General features: G+C 39.9%; 1 protein-coding gene across 1 annotated transcript in view; it reads right to left on the minus strand.

Annotated features, from left to right (window-relative positions):
- Positions 1-19,686, minus strand: part of ACSS3 (acyl-CoA synthetase short chain family member 3) — a 233,562-nt gene extending 213,876 nt beyond the window's left edge. Inside the window, 1 exon segment of the mRNA XM_036759566.1 lies at positions 19,174-19,686. Within this exon segment, the coding sequence (XP_036615461.1) occupies positions 19,174-19,502 (329 nt within the window). The 5' untranslated portion in view covers positions 19,503-19,686.
- Between the last annotated feature and the right edge of the window lie 4,084 nt (positions 19,687-23,770).

Genomic DNA, 23,770 nt, shown 5'->3' on the forward strand with positions numbered 1-23,770 from the left:
ACCAACTAAATAAAGTATAAACTCGTTACTTTATGTCATAAAAGAAGATTCAAGATATGTGTCCTTATAGCTTTCCTGAGTCTAAATGGATCATCCAGGCACTGGGAATATGCACAGTATTCAATTCAAAGGTGAAGAAAAACACTCTGGTGAGGAGTAAAGTCCACCAGTGCTGGGCTTGAGACAAGTCCCTTTCAGACCTGATCTTTGGGCTAGAGATCCTATTCTAAGTTAAATATGCTCCACAAGTGGGTAGGTTACACACCTCTAACAGAAGTCTTGTAGAGGCATAACAGCTGGGGACAAGGGTCACCTCTGACACAAGTAAGTTATTTACCTGGGGGATGTCATTTAACTTTTCAGTACCTTGGACAACTCTGAAACCAAGTTGGAATATTCTAAGTCTTATGCTGGAAGTTACTGAATGGGAGCTCCCTAAAGGGATAAAATCATAAATCAAGTGAAAAAAATTCCCAATCCATACAAAGTAAGCCACCCTACAAGCAGGGACATTCCTAGTAACAAGGGCCTCATCTGTGGCATCTCTGACTCAGGGGTATCAAGAGAAAGCGAATTTCTATTTCCATGTATCCTTCCATCAAAAACATGGCAGCAAACAAATACGAGTATGCTCCATTGTATCAGGTCACAAGAATCTTTGAGACCAGGACATCTTATTATTCCACACTCTCTCTAATCTGGTTGCAACTACTTTTAAGCCTCATCTCATTCTACTCTCTTTTAAGAAGTTTATATTCCAAACAAGACTACCGTGGATCTCCAGCTCTCATGTAGCCTTCATCCTACATTGCTGAAGGGATTCTCCACACATCTATGCTGAAGTCTCTTCCTCCCTTCAAGGCCCAACTCAAAGCCCCCTCTAGAAGTCTTCTCTAATCCACAGCAGAAAATGATTTTCTCTTCACAAATTTCTCATTGTACCTTTTCGGGACGTCTCCTTGACGTTGTTTTTTACATTCTATCCAGTATTATAATTATTTCTATACATGTCTTATCCTCCCTGTTTTACTGTAAGCCCTTCTAAGGGCAGAGTCTCAGAGTGTATATACATATATATATATATATATATATATATATGTACACACACACACATATACACATACATGTATGTACATGCGTGTATGTATATGTGCACATATATGTGTGTATGTATTTATCTATAGCTAGATACCATCCTCAGGGCCCATCATAGAACATTCCAACTTTTTTTTGTCTAGACCTGTAATTTCACTGGCGTAGAGAATTGCCATTTTAGAGGCAGCTAGGTGATACAGTGGATAAATTACTTGACTTGTAGTCAAGAATACAAAAGTAAGAATCCCCCCGAGCTACTATATTACCTTGGATGAGTAATTTAACCTCTCAGCCTCAGTTTTCTCATCTGTAAAATGGAGATAATAACCCCTACCTCATAAGGTTATGGAGAAGATCAAATGAAAGAATATATCTGCAGTATTTTGCAAACCTTAAAGCATTATATAAACATTAGCTCCTGTTATTATTGAGACAATTCCCTCCTGCGGGCAGTAAGATTTTAATTTATCCATGGACACATAGCCAGAATGTATTAGAGACAAACCTGATCTCATATCTTCCTGACTCCAAGATCAGCTCAACATCACACATCTGACCCCCCCCCCCCACAAAATATACTTAGTATTTTTTAAGTGGAATTAAATTGGAGAATGCTAAGAATTGTTTGCTAAGCTTTAAGTGTACTTTCCATTACTGCCCTATATTGAAGTGGATAAGATCTGTCTCTACTTAAAGCAGGCCTTTCCTCCAATTCATCCAAATTAGTGAGATTTTACTGTAACTTATACTGTAGATATGAATAGTGTCAGAGTTTTCCTACCACAGCTCTGATTATTACCTCCATTCTCTTTCCCCTTTCTAATACATTCTTCAGTTTTGTCTCCCAAAGGTCCTACTATAATCATGTCACTCAAAAATTTTCAGTCTATTTTTCCCTTTTAAAATAAAAAATAAAATAAAAACAATTTGGGGAAGCAAATACTTAGTGGAAAAGATAATGTTTAAAGTTTTATATTATATATATATATAATTTCTATACATATTTATATTATAGATGTGGAGGGGTGAGGGAGAGGGGAAAAGGGAGGGGGAGGAAGAGAGAGAAAGAGAGAGGAAGAAAGAGGGAGAGAAGAGAGAGAAAGAGAGGCAGAGAAGAGAGAGAAAGAGAGGGAGAGGTATCATACACACAAACTTCAGGGGATTCTGAATTTCCTCTTCACACTAATCATATCCAGGTTGTTATTGTCTCCTAGCCCCCTGGTTGCTATCTCTGTTTTCTTAAGGAGTTCAATACCTTTTTATGGTATTCTTCTTAGTTATTCTATTAATCAACTTCCTCAAATCCCATGACTGCCTCTCCACTCTAACTTAGCCACCTAAAGAGTCACTCTTTAAACCTGACCATCACTGCCAAACTATTACACCTCCACCATTTTGAACTCTCAAACTATTTTCTCTGATCATAAACTCCTGTCCTTTATTCCTTGGTAAAAATCGTCCTCCATCCTTACCACAAGCTCTTTTCCCTCCAATCCTATTTATTCCCTGGGTCCATCAGCAGTGCTTTTCATCTCACTCTCCTCCCTTCATGGTCCCAAACCTTTAGGAAACCAGTTCAGTGAAACACTATCCTTCCCCCTTGACAGCCTTACCTTTCCACTGTTCATGTGGGGCCAACCCTCCACTCTGGATAACTGCCATGATTCAGCTGATTTATTTATTCTTACTCCCAGGTGGATGCTAGATGATGTTGGAGTAAATCAGGCAACTGGGTTCCCTACCAATTCTTATTATAAAATTTCCCCTGGGCCTTTGCTGCTACACAATAGTTCTTTTCTTTTCCCCTGATTGACTAGCAAACTCCTTTCTGCAGCTGTTCCAGATCAAGTAGCTCTCAAACCCTCCTCCAACTCCACATGGCCATCTCTCAGCAGATGACCTCACTTACCACTTAGCTGAGAAAACTGAGGTCATCTGTTCTGAATTCTCTCATCTCCCCTTCTCTCACCCCCTCTAGACTGCTATCTTTCTATCATTTGCTTCTTTGCTCCAACCAGGAGGAAGACGTGGGGCTCTACTCTTTGGGAAGGCCAAACTCTCCATTTATTCTTTTTAATCCCAGCCCCTCCTATTTTTCCTGGCACTTGCTCTATAGATCATTCCCTGTCTCTCTCACCTTCAATATCAATCTACTGGGTTCTGCTAAGCTGTTTCTGAGAAATGGGTACAAACTGCAGGTACTCTTTAGCAACACAGAATATGTGATGGACCTAATTTTAAAAAGCAGTAATTGCAGAAAAATACAAATTGCATTTAAAGTAAATATAGGGTTTCCCTTTATACATCATGAAGCTCAACGAAAGTCGCTTGACAAATTCAGTAAGCCAGGAGTGCCCTCTAAGCCTATACTTTTAACCAGTGTTTTGGTTTGGGGTTTTTTTCCCCTAGAGGGCAAAACTAATTCACTTAGATTCAGTCATGTTTATTTCATTTTCCTTAAATTTGGGGATTTCTTGATTCCTTCCCCCCCCCCCCCACTACACACAGACACACACACACACAGAGACACACACTTGAATTTGTTCACAAGCCTGCACTAACGAAATTTTCACTACATGTCTTGTCTTACCCCCTGGATTTTCTACTTTAAGATAAGCGTCAACCTCTATTCTTCCCCCCAAAAGAAATAGTGACAGACAGAAACAGGAAGTGTGAAACATAGTCATACAACCTCAAGATACAATTTTCTCAGTCTGCAGATTTAGCCCATCAATGCATATGGACTTTTGTCAAGTTTTGTTTCCTACACTAAGCAGTTAATGTTTTCAATTATCAGAGTTTACTACTTACCTAAATGGCTTGTACTTTTAGTCTCTCCTATTCCCAATTCCTAGCATTAAAATATTTCCAGCTGTTGTAATTGTACTCTCTCTTATTCCCCATTCTAGTCTTAAAGCATTTCCAGCTGTTGTCTCACTTTTTTTAATGACTGGGTCTCCCTATCTGGCTCAGGCTGGGAGTGCTGGGACTGCCCAGCTATCCATAGCCCTGCCCTTCTCTAATCAGCAGGGATGCTTTGACTTGTTCCTTTCCCCTACCTGGACCTGTTGCCCCTCCTTAAAGGGTAGTGGCTCACCATATTAATACCAAACACCTGATCATCCCAGCCCACTGCGGCTCAGAACCACCATGCTTGAGAAATTCACCAGCCTCAGCCTCCCAGGTAGCAAGGATGACCAGAATATAGCACCACACTTGGCTGTTTTCTGACTTTCAACTACTAAAGCTCAAAAGCTTTATGACCTCATGGTTTATCTTTAGAGGTTATATGAAAACTCAAGGGGTGGGTCCTCATTTTATAAATCATCCCTTTCCCGTTTTATTAATTTCCATTGACTGTACTCTGCACAACAGTGACAAGGACAAATTTAGCACTCTTAAGATAACTATTTCCATATCTGTATGCTATAGATAAAAGGATTTTGCTTCCCTCTTCAGCTGATCTTCATAATACCATACATTAAGTTTTAAAATTCATGAATACTATTATGTGGATTCATTACCCTCCTACTTACTACTTCCTTAAATGTCACCTTGCTGTGGAAGGCAATGCCCTCACATCCTCCTTACTTACAGAATGGAAAATTAAGAAAAAATTAAATACTTCTAACCAGAGTATATTCTCTCAGTGCTACATGGAAAGTAATAATTGTTGCATAAGTGGAGGGGGGAGGAGGCCACCTCCTCAGAGGTGGCAAAAAGAGCTTGCCTCCACTCCCCTCACATACCACCTGGGAGGTGAGAGATCACAGCCTATCAAATTTCCCATTGTTCATTGATTGAAAGGTTTTCTAGGCACTGATGCTTACATAACTCTAACACTGCTGTTCAGCCCTGCTCTCCTTTGTGTGATACCCCAAAGATTCAGCAGGTTTTTCTTTAAACTGGGAAAACAATCTGTAGACTTTCCGAACACCAACTAAAGCCCAGCTCTGTAGTTTTTCATGGGGAGAATATTTGAATAGACTATTTTCAAATGGGATTTTATAATAATAAAAAGCAACTAGATAAGACATTTTATAAAGCACTAAATATATGCCAGGTAACTGTGCCAATTACTGGAAATAAAAATATAAGAAAACAGTTCCCCTCAGAAAACTTACATTCTAAGAGAGAAAAGAGAATACAATAAGGGAGCTGGGAAAAGGAAAGAGAGGAAACTGGGGCTTAGAGATGTTAGATGGCTTGGCCAGGATCATACAGTGTCTAAGACAGGCTGGAACCCAGATCTTTGGTCTTCTCAACTTAAGTCCAGTGCTCTATCCTCTATGCCAGGCTATACACCTCATCAAAATCTAAACTTTATACTAGTGAAGGTGAACACCACCAAAGCACACATCCTTTGATGGAGGCAGCATTGGATAGAGGAGAAAGCACTGGCTGCGGTGGGGGTACGAGGTAGTCATTAACTTTTTTGTTGTGGGCCCTCCTGATAGTCTTGTGAAGCCTACAGACCCCTACTTAGAATAATCTTTTTAAATGAATCAAACAATTCACATAGGATTACAAAGTTATACTGAAATACAGTTGGAGAATTTTTTTATATTATTTTTGACATCCATTTTTAAATTTTCAGTTCAAAATTCTCCTTCCTTCCCTCCTGCCCACTGAGTAGACAAGCAATATGATATTCACTTATATATGTAGTCATGCAAAACATTTCCACATTAGCTACGTTGCAAAAAATAAATATAAAGTAAAGAATAACACTTCAATCTATACTCAAGAGTCCATCAGTTCTCTGCCTAGAGATGGATAACATTTTTTATCATGAGTCCTTTAAAATTATTTGGACCGTTGTCTTGATCAGAGGAGCTAAGGCTTTCATGGTTAACAGAACTTTTAAAACAAAGTCATGGACATCCCCCTCCCTCGCTCAGGACCTGGGTTCAAATTCTATTACCTGAGTGTCTTTGGCCAAATCACTTAATGTTTCTTGTCTTCCATTTCCTCATCTGTACAATAAGGGAATTGGAACAGATGGTTCCTCGGGTCACTTTCAGCACCCGATCCGTGACAGCATGATCCTCTGTATGTTTAAAGGACCCACCTAACAATAGTAAGAATTACCATTGGACTTGGGCAGCTTGGTGACGCAGTGAATAGAGTGCTGACCCTGGAGTTATGAAGACCCATCTTTGTGAGTTCAAATCTGGCCTCAGACTCTTCCTAGGTCACTTCCTGGGCAAGTCACTTAACTCTGTTTGCCTCAGTTTCCTCATCTGTAAAATGAGCTGAAGAAGGAAATAGCAAACCACTTCAGTATCTTTGCCAAGAAAACTTCCATGGGGTCATGAAGAGTTGGACACAAATGAAAATGACTAAACAATCAAAAACCGACTGGACTTTAAATTTTTCAGTGGTCATTTAAGAAGCAGACAAAACTTTCATCTTCAAAGCAAATCCTCCACTTAAAAACACAATAACTTTACCTTCAATAAAGCTCTTGGATATAGTAGAAATTGTCAGGGCCCAAAATGAATGAAGGGCCTAAGTTTCACAGCAGACTTTCTGTGGTGAAGCATTTGTTTGTCAAAGAGCCAAGGTTCACCGAAAAAAGAAAGGTCTCCCACTCATAGAACTGTCAAAATGCATTTCAGAAAGTACAAAACAAACACCACTTATTAAGTGCCTACTATGGAAATAGGACTATGTCTCTCCTTAAGGGAGGTACAAAACTTAAACAATACAATGAACCTAGGAGCTTTCCATTGTAAAATTATAAGATAAGACACCCATGAAACACTTATTTTGAGACCTATTTGATCTATTTATCACATAATATTGTGTATTTTACCTATATGAAGCCTAAGGGGGAGGGTAATATCATTGACAATGTAAGATCATGGAAGGCTTCTTGGTAGAAGGGGCATTTGAGTTGGGCAGGTGGGAGTATGATGGCTAAAGAGACTTAAGGAAGGCAATTTAGGCATGGAGAACACTATAAACTAAGGCCTGGATGTAGGTATGACAGAGTTCTCTGTAGGATATGTATTTGGGAGAAATATGAAATAAGTATGAAAGAAGAGGGTAAGATTGTAGGGTAGAAGTTCTTGAGCTTTTTGTGTGTCATAGACTGCTTAGACAATTTAGCGAAGCCTAGGGATCCCTTCTCAGAATGATATTTTTAAATGCACAAAAATAAAGTACAAAGGAAATATTTATACTGAAATATACTTATCAAAATACTGAAAAAAACAAGTTTATAGACCCCATGTTAAGAACCTTTGTGGAGGATCCTAAATGAATTTGGATATTACTCAAACAGCAATAAGCATCCACTAAAGATTTCTAAGCAGAGAAATGGCAGGCCCATATCCATGTATATGTAACCCTTGACTCGATGGTCCAGGGTTCTTTATACAGATCAAATTCAGCCTAGCAGGTTTTTCAATGACTATTTAGCTCATTTTGCCCTAACTCAGGGAAGCCTAAGGAATATCTGAATTAATCTATTTTTTAATGATCCGTAGAGGATGATGTGAGAAATTATTACTTTAGAATTCTATTTTATTTAAACCCCTGGTTTATTTCCAATTAGTATTATTCAGTTGAGTCTGATTCCATACCAGTGATGGTTATTACTATTGTGCTTTTCTACTGATATACAGTTAGTCCATCTAGTAAATCCACTTCCTTAACTAATGCCTGACGCCTAACGACCAAGCCCAGTGCGGTGGAGGTGACTCAATGGCATGAAAAATCCTCCATTGGATTGTACCTCTACCCTTGTTATTCCTTTGCTAGGGAAACGGCCCTATGGCACTTGGCCAACAGGTCTTTGGGTACTTGACCAATGGGTCACCCTGCCTGCAAATCTATTCCCCAATCTATTGCCTAACATAGGGCCAACGAAGGTCATCAGCTCTGCCTATGTTTGGATATCCTCTACCGGCTAATCTATCACAAGCATGAGCTGAAAGTTTTCCTGGAAGGTCAAGATAGAGGTCTATCAACCAATGAGACTGCGTATTTTACTTTGCCTCTTCTGTATCATCTGGGTATCAAGTACTTATAAAATTAAGATGTCAAAGAAAGGGGCATCTCAGATCATGAGGAAGATCTGAGGTCTACTTCATTACAGAAGGCCATGGGCCCTTTAATAAAGTGCTAATGGTGCAGACCTCTGCCTCAATTTCTTTTATGGTAGGTTGGACAATTTTGGACCCCATAGTCGGGGGAGGGGACCTTCATTACCCCTGCAATCATCAGGCTGACAGTAAGCATTTAGACATAGACAAATTTATTAAAAGCATGGAAACAAAAGCGGAAAATATTAAGATCCAAGTCCAGTAAATAAGGGAATACTTATTTCCCCTCTCCTGATCAGAATCTTTTTCCTTCCCACTCCCACCATACACAGACACATAGAAATTTCAATCACAGACCTAGAAAACTCCCAGCACACACTAGCCAAGTCCCTCTTCCAGCATTTCCACTGCAAGTCCAGTGGGTAATCCTGCCAGCTATGTTCTTTCTTCTTTCCTCATTCTGGCATTTTCTCTTGATTCACATCCCTAGCAACTTCTGGTTATACACCTCTGCCCCTTGCATATCACTTCTAGCATATCATTTCCTACAGTTCCTCTTTGCACTAATAAAATTCTCAGTCTCCAGGTTGCAGCAGATTCACACTCTATTCTACCTCTCACCCTATCCCCCAAAGGACTAGCCTGTGCCCCTCACGACTACTATATCCAGAGGTTCCCTCCTCCTCCTCCTTCTTCTGACTCCAATTCTGCCAGTAACCCCTGCCCCCTGACTTTCCTAATGCACCTCCATCTCAAGGTTTTTCTTGCATCCCATGTACAAGAGGGGCAAAGGAATCCCTGAATTCCTCTCAGAGCTGTTTGTATTCTTTCAGAGTTTCTTTCCACATATGCCCACCAGAGACAAAGAAAAAGAATTCTGGCAGCAGTATGAAAAAGGGTTTGGAGGGCAGAGAAGAGAGATAAAAAAGAAATGTTAAGAAGCTACTCCAACAGCTCAGGCATTAGATGCTAATGAGATAGTTTAGTGGATGTAGAGAGGACAAGCGTTTGTTTTATGTTTTTTGTTTCCAGACTGGATCTCCCAATCTCACCGAACTTAGAAGTACTGCAACCACTTACTAGCCCAAGTTCATCTCTAGTTAGGGCAGAAACTTTAAATAGCTTCATTTCTGAGCTGGAATTCATCTTGTTAGAGAGAGAAACTGGAGTTATGAGAATGAATACAATTTCCTAAAGAGAGAAGAGCAACAAGGATATACTCTTGGGGGATAATCACGTAGAGGGGTTGAAAAGAAAGCAAAGGACAAAAAGAAGTAATGGCTAAAGAGGTTGGAGAACTGTGTGGTATATTTGAAGTCAATGATGGAGAAATCAACTATGCTACAGGCTTAAAAGAAGTTAAAAGAGAATTTTATTTTTAAAAAAAGACCAATAGAGTTGTTATCTAAGAGGTTATTGTTCAGAAGTGGAGCCAAGATGGCAGAGAAAAGGCAGGGACTCACTTGAGCTCTCCCCAAACCCCTCCAAATACCTATAAATAATGTCTCAAAACAACCTTCTGTAGCAGAACCCACAAAAGGACAGAGTGAAACAACTTTCTAGCCCGAGACAACTTAGGTCATCAGGAAAGGTCTGTTGCCCTGGGATAAGAGTGGAGTGCAGTCCAGCCCAGACCCCACCAGCACAGCCCCAGCAAACCAAGAGGAGGTTTTGAGAGCAACTGAATCAGTGGTGGCAGCAGCAGTTTCAGACCTCTCAGCCCACAGATGGTAAGGGAGTGAGACAACTGGTCAGAAGCAGATTACAGGAGTCCCTTTTCTGGCACTGGGGGCGGGACTCTGTTGCATTGCCCATACTTGGATCTGGGTCACAGTCCTGGAACTCAGTCCCAGGGCAAGGAGGAACACTAGCACACCAGAGCTTGCAGCTCCAGAGGAGCTGGGACCCTGGACACAGTTCCAAGATGGAAAAAAGTGCTTGTGGCTGCTCATAGACCAGTGCATAGTACAGGAGAGTAGTAAACACACCTCTCCCTAGATCATACCACCTTGGAAGGGCCAAAAACTTACAAGTAACCAGTACCTCTGAAAACAGCTGCACAAAAAACCTGAAGCTTGGGATGGTGTCCCTTCCATTCCAGAAGTAGAGCCCCACTTTATCACAGAGTTAAAAGTCATGAAATAGGTTCAAAAACGAGTAAATAGCAGAAAAAGACTGTGACTAAAGAAAGTTACTATGGTGACACAGAAGATCAAAACACAGGCTCAGAAGAAAGCCACAAAGTCAATACTCTTATATCCAAAGCCTCAAAATAAAATATGAATTGGTCCAAGGCTGGGGAAGAACTCAAAAAGGGTTTTAAAAACCAAGTAAGAGAGGTAGAGGAAAAATTGGGGAGAGTGATACAAGAAAATCATGAAAAAAAAGAATCAACAGCTTGGTAAAGGAGACACAGATACACAAAATACACTGATGAAAACAACACCTTAAAAAACGAAAATAGGCCAAATGGTAAAAGAAGCACAAAAATACAATGAGAAAAGAATGCCTTGAAAAGCAAAAATTGGCCAAATGGAAAAAGAGGCACAAAATCTCATTGAAGAAAATAATTCATTAAAAATTAGAATTGGGCAAGTAGGAGCTTGATTATTTTATGAACCATCAACAAATAAACAAAATCAAAAAATGAAAAAAATAGAAGAAAATGTGAAATGTTTCATTTAAAAAACCACTGACCTGAAAACAGATCCAGGAGAGATAATTTAAGAACTAGTGGACTACTTGAAAACCATGATCAAAAACAGAGCCTAGACATCATCTTTCAAGAAATTATCAAGAAAAACTGTCCTGATATTCTAGAACATTATCAATCCTTGTAAGTTTTTCAGGAAAACAGAGGAAAGAGGGGTCTGGCAGCTAAATGAGATAAAATGAAAAAGATCGAGTTTTTTTAAAATTAAGACCTAAACATGTTTGTAGGGAGATGACACAGATCCAAGCAGAGGAAGCCAGTAACAAGAGAAAGATCTAATTGTGAGGAAAAGGCGGCAAGTCCTGGAACAGACTATAGGAAATGGAATCAGATGCACAAATTCAGAGACCAGGCTTGGCTAGGAGTTAGGGCACATCATCAGCAGCAAAAGTGAAAGAGATTGGACTGAGCGTTGCTGCTATTGAATTATTAGGAATTCAGCTGGGGATACTGGGTCTCAATGTTGTTGTTGAGGGAGCTAGGCGGTGCAGTGGACAAGAGTACGTGGATTTGGGTCAGGAAGACCCAAGTTCAAATTTGACCTCAGGCACTTACTTGCTGTATGATCCTGGGCAAGTCACTTAACCCTTCTCTTCCCTCATCTGTCAAAGGACCTGAAGAAGGAAAAGGCAACCCACTCCAGTATCCTTACCAAGAAAACTCTAAATGGGGTCGCAAAGAGCTGGACATGACTGAAATGACTGAACAACAAAAAAGACTGTCAGGCTGAGGAGGTTAAGGAATTGCTTAATCAGGTTGCTACAGAGGCCATCAACATAAATGCTGTTCTGAGGAAGACGGATAGAATGGAAAGACCATTAGTACACAAGTCACTGAAAGGGCTGGTGAAAATGATCCGATAGGCTAACATGATTAAAAAGGAAAATCATAAATGATGGAGAAGATGGTGGAAAATAGGAACACTGATACATTGCTGGTGGAGTTGTGGTGAACTGATCCAGACATTCTGGAGAGCAATTTGGAACTATGCCCAAAGGGCTATAAAAATGTGTATACCCTTTGACCCAGCAATATCACTTCTAGGGCTGTATCCCAAAGAGATCATACAAGTGGGCAAAGTACCCTTATGTACAAAAATATTTATAGCAGCTCTTTTTGTGATGGCAAAGAATTGAAAATCAAGGGGATGCTCATCAATTGGGGAATGCCTAAACAAGTTGTGGTACATGAATGTAATGGAATATAAGAACTGAGGAGCAGACAGACTTCATAATAACCTGGAAAGACTTACATGATCTGATGCTGAGTGAGGGGAGCAGAACCAGGAAAACATTATACACGATTACAGACACACGGTATCTGTGATGACTAACTTTAATAGACTTGGCTCCTTTCAGCAATGCAAGGTTCTAAGACAGCTCCAAAGGACTCATGATGGAAAGAGCTGTCCACATCCAGAGAAAGAACTACAGTCTGAATGCAGATTGAGGCAAACTATTTGTTCTCTCTCTTTTTTTTTCTCTTTTTTGATTTTGTTTCTTCCTTCTCATGGTTCATTCAGTTGGTTATAATTCTTCTTTACAACTTGACTATTGTGAAAATGAGTTTAATGTGAAGGTATATGTAGAACCTATATCAGATTGCATGCCATCTTGGGGGCAGAGGAGGGAGGAGGAGAAAATTTGGAACTCAAAAACGTGTGGAACTGAGTATTGTAAACTAAAAATAAAAAATAAATTTAAAAAGAAATGAAAATGATCTGATAGTAGATGGCTGCCATTATCTGTAGTTTGCATTCATTTCTCAGATATTAAGGAGTATTAAGAAAACATTTATTGAGCACATTACTTCTCAGTCACTGCCATGCCATGATGCCTGCACTACAGTCTCCACACACCTCTTCCCCAGAAATCAAGCTCCCATTCCTGTGACCCTAGACTTGAGACGGGTGACTCAGACCTACCAGGCTATTTCCAAGCTATCTTCATGTCATGACCTATGCACTCACTCCATCTCTTTCTAACTCTAGTTCAGCAATCATAAAACATCAATTGCTAATACTTCTCCCTGGTTGTCACTCCCTATGTCCTATTAAAATGTAGGTTATTTGAAGGACTGTCTAGCTTTCTTGTATTTTAATACTTAGCACAACCTAGTGCTGGAGGCATAGTAATCACAATGTATCTTCCTTTCTTCTTCCTTTCTTTCCTCTTTCTCTCCCTCCCTTCCTTTTTTCCCCTTCTCTTCCTTCTTCCCTTCTTTCCTCCTTCCTTCTCTCCTTCATTCCTTCTTCCTTGTTTCTCTTCCTTCCTTCCTTTCCTGCTAGGCACTGAGAACACAAAGACAAAAATAAAACAATCTTTGCTCTCAATGAATATATTAAATTCTATCCAAGGAAACAACGTGTCCAAAAAATAAGAATTTTAAAAATAAATACCTGGCAATTTTTTGAAGGTAAAGGACCTAGGAGGTGAGAGAGAAATCAGGAAAGGTCTCATTCAGGAGATGGTGTTTGAGTTGAACTTTGAAGAAAGTGGGGATTCTAAGAGGTAGACATGAGGAAAGAGGACCTACCCAGCATGGGGGCCAGGCTATACAAAAAAACAGAGCCGGAAGGTGGAATTTCACCTACGAGAACAGCAAGCAAACAGATTCACCAGGACAGAGGGGCACAAGGGCAAGTAATGCATAAGCATGAAAAGGTAAGTTGAGGTCATGTTGTAGGAGGCTTCAAAGGCCAAATAGAGGATTTTGCATTTGATCCTAGATGCAATAAGAAGCCAACGGAATTTAGCCATCAGGGCAGATGTTGGTGTTCATTGCTTGGGGTGCCTGGGCCAATCAATAACCCATGAATTGGGGGCAAAATGTTCATACTTATTTATACTGTACTGAGTGAAGTCCAGTGAAACTTAGAAGCACCTAATAAGTGCCTACTATGTACGCGGCACTGTACTAAGCACCAGGAATACAATGAAAGACAAAACCAATATGCTAAAATATTCCTTATTGTTCAATGACTAGAGGCTTTGAGAATTATGAGTAATCACTGGATAAAAAAGGCGCAAATTTTCCCATCTGTTTCATTAAGATTATACACTCAGGAGGTCATAACATTTATTCCAAGGGGTCCTAAGCCATTTTTTGTGCCATGGATCCTTTTAGCAGTCTGGTGAAGCTTATGGCTTAGTGTTTACAAATGCATAAAAATGCATAAAATAAAATATACAACATCACAAAGGAAAACATTCATAATGAAGTTCAGTTATTAAAATTAAAAAAAAAAACACTTCACAGCCAGCAGGCTTAGGAAACCCTCCCTCCCCCTGTCTATTCTGCAGAAGAATAGCTACCATCGGTGCAGGTTGAAGAGAAGTCATGTTCATAAGTGCTCTTTGTAGATCATTAAACAAACATTTATTAAGTGTCAACTACTGTAGACCAAGAATTCGCCACTTTAGGTATACCATTCACCATAATGCATCCTACCAACACAGAGATCCACTGACTTCCTTATCTTACAGTTCTTGGAGTCCCCCTTCCTCCTCTTAATAGGGCTCCTCTGCTTTCAGCAAAGGACATGAATAGACTCTTCCTATTCATACAGATTTATAAAAGAGATCTCAATCACAGTCCTAATTTCCTTACACTAGGATTCCTGCTGTAGGATAACCCTAGATTCTTACTCTAGGTTCCATCTCCCTCTAATCTATCTTGCATACCTTTATTTCTTCAGATAAAAATACTACTTTATAGCACACTGCCTGGTACAAAGTAAACACAACACTAGAAGGCTCAGGTACATCAATTGGTGTAATTTTTTAAATATAATTTTACTTTAAAATAAAATTTTTTACCCTACTATGTCTATTTTCTTTGCCTTAAGAATAAAACAAAATTCGTCAATTGACGAATGGTCCTCCTAATTATTCTTAAGTTCTGGTCTATTAATAAACATTGTTATGGTTATTAGTGTTACTAACCTCAATTTCTTTATCAATAAAAGAAAGTGTTGAACAAGAAAAAAAAATACTCTCACTGCCACGCTTAATAGCCTTCCCTGTCTACTGCCCTACCTATGGTATAAGATCCAACTCTTCCTCCAGATAGTAATAGCCTTTGGTAGGGTCTGTTGACAAGTCTCTGCTATGATTTATTTCCTAGTGTCTCTTTCTTGAACCCTTCTGATTATGTATATAATGATATGATTTTGCTTCTTAGAATTTTGCAAATGCAAGTGTTATCCTTTCTCACTGTGAAGAATGTAAATGAATCAATGCTGCTTGTCACAGAAAATATATGCATATACATATTTATTTAGCTATATGAATACATTTATTCATACATAAAAGCCTCCTGGCTTCCTTCCAGTCCCAGAGAAAACCCCACTTTCTATAGAAAGCCTTTTCCAAACCCTCTTAAATCTTAACTTTTTACCATTTCTCATTCATTATGGCTATAGCTTGTTTATGTATCTTTGTTTGCATGTTGTCATCCCCATAAGATTGGGAGCTCCTGCCTTTTGTCTTTCTTTGTATCCTCACTGCTTGGCATAGGCCTCATGCATAGTAGGTGTTTTAAACACGCTTATTGACTGACTAACTAATACAGTTATCTAGGACATGTTAGAATCTTTCCGTACTAGAAACATATTTTCCCTTCTTTGGGCAGTCTGAATTACTCTTTTACATGGAGAATCCAAAGGAGGGGTGGAAGGGAAGGAAAAAGAACCATAAGTGCCTCTCAAAGGCTTCTAATACCACCTTTGAGAATGGAATCTCATAAAACCTTTCTTACTGACTACAGCTCACAATTGTAATGTATTTCTATGACTTCTGATAAAACATCTATACAATTTTCAGTATATGAAAAATATGGAATATTATAGCTAGAAAAGACCTTAGAGAATGTCTAACTGATGAATAAACAATCCCTACTATGTGCTGAACACTGAGGATGCAAAAACAAAAAATCCAACAGTGCTTATCCCCAAGGAATTTTCATTCTATTAGCACAAAGGTACCCGATTGAACCCTCTCATTCCACAAATGAGTCCAATATGTCCCAGAGAGAGAAAATAATTTGCCTAAGTTTTTATTTATATAATGATGTCTTACATAATTAGTTATTTTTATGTGCATCCAAGGTAAATTAAACTTTATGGATAATTCTAGTCCAAACCTAATCCTTCCCCCTTTCCTCCTCTACCCCTAATTCACTGATAAGGTAACCAAAACCCAGAGAAATCACTTATCAAGGTCATACTTAGTCCTATATTGACATACTACTATTTAATTTTGATGGTGTATATCTTGCCTCACCAAATAGATACTAAACTCTTTGGGCTCTTCATAATGCTACATACAGTCTATAATGGAGTCAATATTTGGTAAATATTGGTTTTTAAAAAAATCTTTTAAATGTTAAATAGACCTTCACCACTCTCCAATGATCTGCATTTACTTGGGGAATTTCTAGTAATTAGCTTATAGAAACCATTAGCACCAATTAAACTATTAGCTCAAATCTGTGATTTGATTCAAAGTTAATCTAGCTGAGAGGTTATCAACCTCAAAACACTCCTAAATGCAGCCACAAACACATTAAAATATCACTGGGAAATACTTAACAAAATAAATAAAATACGATATAACATATGGAATGTTAATTTGTGGTTTAAGTCACTATCCAGACCACAGGTATTTTTCAGTAGGGTTTGTTGTTCAGTAATTTTTTCAGTCATGTCCAACTCTTCCTGACCCCATTTGGGGTTTTCTTGGCAAAGATATTGTAATGATTTTTCATTTCCTTCTCCAGCTCATTTTATAGATGAGGAAACTGAGGCAAACAGGGTTAAGTGACTTGCCCAGGGTCATACAGTTAGTCCGGTATGTGTCTGAGGCCAGATTTGAACCCAGGAAGATAGATCTTCCTGACTCCAAATCGCTTGCTCTATCCATTTTGACATCTAGCTGCCCCAAGGTTTAGTTGCTCTCCCCTGCCCCCCCCCCATTTCTATTTGAGTTCAACACTACTGGTATATCTCATAGGGAAAGCCTAAAATATGGCTACAAGATCTAGAGAGAAAGAATAACAACCAATTAATGGTGGTCTGCCTGGACAAAAGAGCTGGTTAAGATGTTCAGGTCAAGAAGTTTCTGGGGAAAGTAGCCTGAACGATGGATTATCGGTGTCTAATTCCTAGGTGGGAAGAGCCAGGTATTACTGCTCTGTGATCAAAAGGATTACTAGCAGTGCTAAATGTCCCTTGTTATATTGGAGTTAGAAAAGTAATGACCTAATGGATTTTTCCATGAAACTCTCTAGAGTCATTTAGCCCATGGGGCCTTTGATTCAACAATGTATCAACAATATATCAACAGATATGTCCATATTATGAGATATTGTGGGGTTTTCTCCAAGGTTGCTGCTAGATTTTTGGTCTTTTTTTTTTTTTCAAAATTGCAGCTAGACATTGAAGGTTCAGCTCTAGTATCTTTTCCTATAACAGACAACTCTAATCAGTTTTACCTGTTCCATCTCCAGTTTGCTTTCTGATTCGAAGATTCATTGTCCTAAATCTGTCAACTGTCCCTACTCACCCTAAACATTCTTAAAAAAAAATGAGACTGAGGTCCCCTCCCATAAGAGGGGGATGGGAAGTCACCAGTTATCATGCATATATAGTCAATCAATTGATAGAACCTAAAATTAAGTTTGGAGCATATCTTTTAATATAAATGAACTCAATAAATATACACTCCCAAAGGGATATCGTGTTCCAACTTCTATCCTAACCTCAACCAAGTTTCTTGCTACAAATACAGGCTGTACTGTCTTTGTACAGTTTTCAGCTATTCAAGGACAGTGTGTATTCGAGGGAGGATTAAGACTCAGGTCTTCCAGAATCTAAATCCAAGGCTCTGTTGACTTAACTACCTAGTGCAAAACAGCACTAATATTTTTGGGACACCCTGTATGTGTATATTCTGAAAGCAATATTTTGTCAGTTTTTCACCTCAGTGCTGCATCACATCAATACAAAATTGAGCAATAAAATGTAGGTACAGCCAAATCTATTCTTGACTTCATCAACGTTTGTTTTTGCAAATGACAACTTGGCATAGTGGCCAGAAGCTGGGTCTTGGGGCTAGGAAGATCTAGGTTCACGTTCTTAACCGTACCACAAACTGTGTCCCAAATTAGAGGCAAATGCCCATCAGTATTGCTGAAGAGGGTTTCCACTCTGTTGAAATCACAGGCCTTCATTCCTCTCTACAAACACATGGGTATAAGAAAAGCTGATTGACAAAATCCACATCAATAATGAAGACTTAAATAATGTACCATCAAATGACTCATCCAGAAATGGCAAAATGCACTTGTAATAATAACAATAATAAAGATAGTGTAATAAAGTTCCTTTTTACTTAAAAGAGAATATTTTGTCACTCATGAGCATTGAGAAAATGTCAGTAGCTTGATTTTAAAAAAGAAAAGGAAGTAGTTTATTAGGTCACTAAGAACTCTCAGCCTGTCTCTGGAGACCTCAGGAGATCCAAGTTTCTGTGCTTGTTCTACAGGCAGGACTAGGCCTCAGTTTCCTCACTTTTAAAATAAGAGGGTTCAGACGGGGTGATCACTTAAAGCTCTCAAATTTTGCGAGACTAAATCAGGAGTTCTTAACCATTTTTGTGTCTTGGACACCTTTGTCAGAACCCTATGGATCTTTTCTTAGACTGTTTTTAAATGCATAAAACAAAAGGCAGGATTACAAAGAAGTAGCTGTGAGTGAAGGAAATCTTTTTCATATATATCTATAAACATACATACACATATGATACACACACATATGAAGAAATAAGTGGTGTGTTTGTTTGTTTTCCTCAGCTTAAGACCCTGTTTCCCAAATAGGGTGACTGGGGGCACGGGTGACTCTGGGTTGAAAATGAACTAAAGAGGTTTGGGAGTATTTGAGGCCAGGGAAAACTCAAGTATGAGGCATGCCCCCACCTCTCTAGCCATTTTGCCTCAAAGAGAGGAAAATCGTATGTGCTGTAGCACTAGCCCGGCTTTTTTATGACACATTTCCATAGGGTCCTGGATTGAGAGCTGGAAGGCACTTCAGAGGCCAACTATGTCAAACCCCCTGATTTTACAAATGAGGAAACTGAAGTGCAGAGACTGGCGCCTGATCGAACCATGGTAAGCATCAGAGACAGGATTCGAATCCAGGTCTTCCAACTCCAGGGCCAGGGCGTTACTCGGCGCTTGCCTTGCCCCAGCTGGACCAGCTAAGGCTGATTCCGCCCGCGGCGGGCTCGGGGACCCGTCCGTCCGGGAGTCACTCACCAACTTGTGGCTGGTGGGTGGCTGTTCTCCAGCGTTTTGGTCCAGGGCTTGTACCAACTGATCTGCTCCGCGGCTTTCCCCCAGAACCTCTCGGGGTCGGACACCGACGCCGCGAAGTGCGTCTTATACTCACTGGCACCGCAGCTAGTGCCGCTGGCCGAGGACAGGGAGAGGCGTCCCGCACCAAAGCCGCCACTGCCCCGGGGCGCCGGGGCCAGGTAAGCCCGGCGCGCTGGGGCTGCTCCCCGAGCTGCAGCCGAGCCCTGCAGGGGAGCCCCGAGCCCCCCCGCGCCCGTGACCTTCCGACACTGCAGCCAGGAGGGCTTCATGCCTGCCCGGCGCCCCAAGGTCAAAGTCAGAAGTCTGGGGAAGTGGGGAGAGAATGGGGTGGCTAAACTGTTAGAGCGGTTGCCCAGGTTCGCTCGGGCCCCTTCAAGGCGTCCACTGATGTCCGGGGATGGTGCGCTTTCTACTTTGTGTAGCCTTGGAGACTTTGAAAAATTCCAAAAGTTGAGTGGTTTTGTTTTGCTGGGCAGTTGTGGGGAGGGCGGGGAGGGTGCCAGAGTGAATTCTGAAGTTGATGAGAAAAGCTGAGCTGGATCCAAACAGGACTTAACGGGTATTCTTTTACGCTTTTTTTTTAAATGGTAACTTTCAAGATATATTTCATCGTTCATCAGCAATATTGACTCCTTTTGCTTTTAATAGATTCTCTTCTGCATTCAGCCGTTCAGTTCCCTCACCTCGGAAGTGAATCCTCTCCTGTAACAAAACAGTTAACTGAAAGTAAACGGATACAGTGACCTGTGTATGCAACATTCTGCCAGCTGGAAACACTTGAGATGAATGTTAAAATCTGACCCAAAGCTTCAAAAGAAATTTGAAACTACTCTCTTTCATGCAGGTTCCCCAGATTTGGATAATAAAGCAAACAATATAAAACGTCCCCAGCTGTACAGGGCAGAGACCAATGACTTTTGTCCATAAATCGACTTTTCAGCAATGAAAATTTGTTTAAGCGGAGGGAGGGGTCGGCCACGTAATTCTGCCTTGTCTCTCCCCCTCTTGTGAGCCCCAACTATATCTAACCAATCCGAACCAAACCACGTTTCCCAAGCAAATCCAGCTCCACAGGACTTTTTTCTCCAGGTTTTCTCAACTGCTGAGCAAGAAGGAGGGAGCAAAGACAATTTGTAAAAACAATGGCAGCCTTGGAGAAAATGGGCGGGGCTTTAAGGAAGGTAATAGTATCTGTGAGAAGACCTTACTTGTTGACTACTCCTGGCTGCAACAGATGCTTGACATAGGCTTGGGTCGCCTCTAGCATAAGGCAGAGAACTTTTCTTTGGAGTCACTTAAAACTTCTTGCTTTCTCTAGGTGTGGATAATCTTTTAGGTCCCTTCAATCTCTAAATTCCAAGATACTCTCATGAGCCTCACTTTCCGGAGCCCCCTTCTCGAAACCTATGGTTACAGGAAGCAATAAAACTTAAGTTTGTTTATAATGAATGACTTAAATGAAGCTCCTACTGTGGTGAGTTGTAGAGGGAAGAGCAGAACCTACTCTTTATGATTCTGAATGTATGATTTTTCTATATTAAGTTCATTATTGTTTTATTAATGAATCAAGCATTTTCTCATTATCAATTAGATACCATACCCACTGAGATGGGAGACAAAGAGATTCTGCAGGGGAAACAACAGCTATTCATACAAGTTCTGTACATGCCAGATTTTAAAAATCTACCTGATATTTCATCTGTGCAAAGAACTGCCACTGAGAAATTCCCTCCCACCAATGCATATCCCCTTCTACTCTCCCAACAGATAGCCTCTTTAGCGAAATCTGAGAGCACAGTGGGATTTCCCCAGGGTCATAGAACCAGTATGTGTTGGAGATGAGACTTGCACCTAGATCCTTCTCATTTTTTGAGGTCAGTTCTGAATTCACTATACCAAGCTGCCTTTCCACAGGCTGGATGGATACACAAAAAAATAGGAGAGTAACGGAATGAAATCACTGGCAGCTGGCAGGATCAGAACTTCTATAGGAAGTAATAGTTGGGAAGGACTTTGATGCAAGAGAGGAATTCTAAGAGGAAGAGTGAGGAGAGAGTGCCTTGATGGGAGAAGGGGGAGCAGGGAAGGGAAGACAGGTTGTGTAGAGGAATAGAGAGGGAGATAGCCCATAGGGTGAAGGAGCAACGGCAGGTTGGCCAATTTGTCTAGACGGCCGAGTGAGTAAAGTAAAAGTAAATCTGAAAAAAATGAATAGCCCTTTAAGGTTTGCAAAGTGCTTTACACACATACACACGCATATACATAATATATATATATACACACATACACATAAATATACATATATGTATGTGTGTATATACATGTATACATACACATATATACATATAGGTGTGTCTATATATACACATACATACATATATCTTCCTAACTACAAGTCCAATAATTAACCCACTACATCTGAGCTTGTTAGAGCTAGATTGTGAAGGGCTTAAATGCTAGAGAAACTTCTCTTTTCTCCTAGAGGCAATGCCAGTGGAGGTTTTGGAGCCTCCATAAAGCTATGTGCTTTATCCTATGACTGATAGATCCTAAAGACCATGAGAGTCACTATAATCCCCTGCTGGATTATTCAGTGAAACTGATTCTTGGTTGAATAATTGCCTCCTTACCTGATTATTTTATCCTTAAGATAATCAAACTGTCATATAGAAAGGGAATATTTGGTTTATCACCACCTTCCCTTGCTCTCAGCTCAGTTGAAGTACAAGTTATAATCAAAGATAATCTTGATGTGGCATAAACACCCACTGACCCTTTATTTAACAGAAACTTGAAGAACACGCTGATTGAGTCAAAGGGGATGACCTGATTGGCTGGGCAAAAAAATTGGTCACCCACCCTTGGGGTTTTTAATATAGCTAAGTCATGAAGATAGCAAGAAGCTGAAGACTTGGAAACAGTCCAAGAAAATGCCGGCAGTCAAGGAAGAACAAAGCTCTTTACTTTACTAAGGTGGCACCTGACCAATTAAAAAGATCCTGAGAAGATTAGTTCATGGTTCCTAACAACAAAGAAGGGAGGATTTGAGGAAGAGTAGGATTTTGGAGATTAGAAACCTTTGGGACCCCAGCTGAACAACTTTCCTGTGGAGGGGAACCTAGTGAGGATTCCACAGGAGACCAGTACCCCCTACCCACCCCATCTATCCAAGAGGAAAAAAGTGATTGTTTTCCTCAATTCTTGGCTTTCTCTTTAACTCTTTTAAACTCATCAACTGCTCATTATTGAGCTTAGCTACCCCCAAGGGCATGGCCCATTTTATAAGTACATCCAATGAGAGGTTCACCCTTGGTCAAGAAATAGTCATTGTTAACATCTTATTGCTATGTCAATACTTCCTCATCAATGACTTAGACTGAAACGGATATCCCACATCAATTTATCTGGAGTGGGGGAGGCTCAAAATCAAATCTCCATTTAGAGCTGAGTGGTGCTTTAGAAGTAATCTGTTCCAACCTCCTTTTTCTGCAGATGAAGAACCTGAAGCTCATACATTTATAAAGTGGCAGGGATTTAAATCCCCCATTCCTCTCACTCCAAATCCACACACCCATTGTGAATCCTAGGAATTTTTTTATATGTCCCAAGACTTTCTTGAGTTAAACAAAAATAATAAACTATTATTAAATAATCACTCGACAAGTATTTATTATTATTTTTATTATATATTATATGCCAGGCACCGTGCTAACCCTGGAAATACAAACAGAAAAATGAAATAATTCTTTGTCTCAAGGAGCTTGAGGGAAGTCAAGTGAGAAATCCTAAGAACATAAGTGAGAAGGTAACGTATTCCAGGCTTGGGGAACCAGCTGGACAAAGGCACATTGTACAATCAGGACAGTAGGCCTACCTTATTTTGGTCTGCTTTTGGAGAACTGTATAGGCCTGTGGGTAAACCAGCTATTGCGAAACTTGAAGAAACTGTGGGGAGATATGTTCCTATGAAAAAAGAACCATTTCTCTAGGGAGGATAGTGAAAAGCATCTGCTTACCTTGTATTGCAAAACTTCAAACATTCCAATCACAATGCAATTTTGTGGCCCTAGAATTATACATTCATCTCTCTCCTTACCTTTTAAGTAAGAAGACTATCTTTTGCCATTACGGCTGACCCTCATTTATCTTTCAGTTCTAAACCACTCCTGATTTATCCTTTCACTTCTCAATCAGTTTCTAAGACTACAATATGGTCAACCATACCCTATGTGGTTGGAGAATATAGTTATGACACCTGCTTCCATGTCCACAGGTCTATTCTCTGCTTGATAAAAAATGCCTCTTCCAAGCCAGAAAATATGCACAGTACTGAGATAATTCTTCTACAACAGAGATTAAAAATGAAATATAATGTACAGGGAATAGCAAAGAAATCAGTTTAACTAGAACATAAAGAGTGTAAGGGGTAATGCTATATAATCGGAGTGTATGTGTGTGTGTGTGTGTGTGTGTATGTGTGTGTGTGTGTAGGTTGGAGCTAGGTTGTGAAAGTCAATGCCAAATAGGTAAGTTTGTA

Source organism: Trichosurus vulpecula, chromosome 5 (genome assembly GCF_011100635.1).
Source record: "Trichosurus vulpecula isolate mTriVul1 chromosome 5, mTriVul1.pri, whole genome shotgun sequence".
Classification (NCBI taxonomy): Eukaryota; Metazoa; Chordata; class Mammalia; order Diprotodontia; family Phalangeridae; genus Trichosurus; species Trichosurus vulpecula.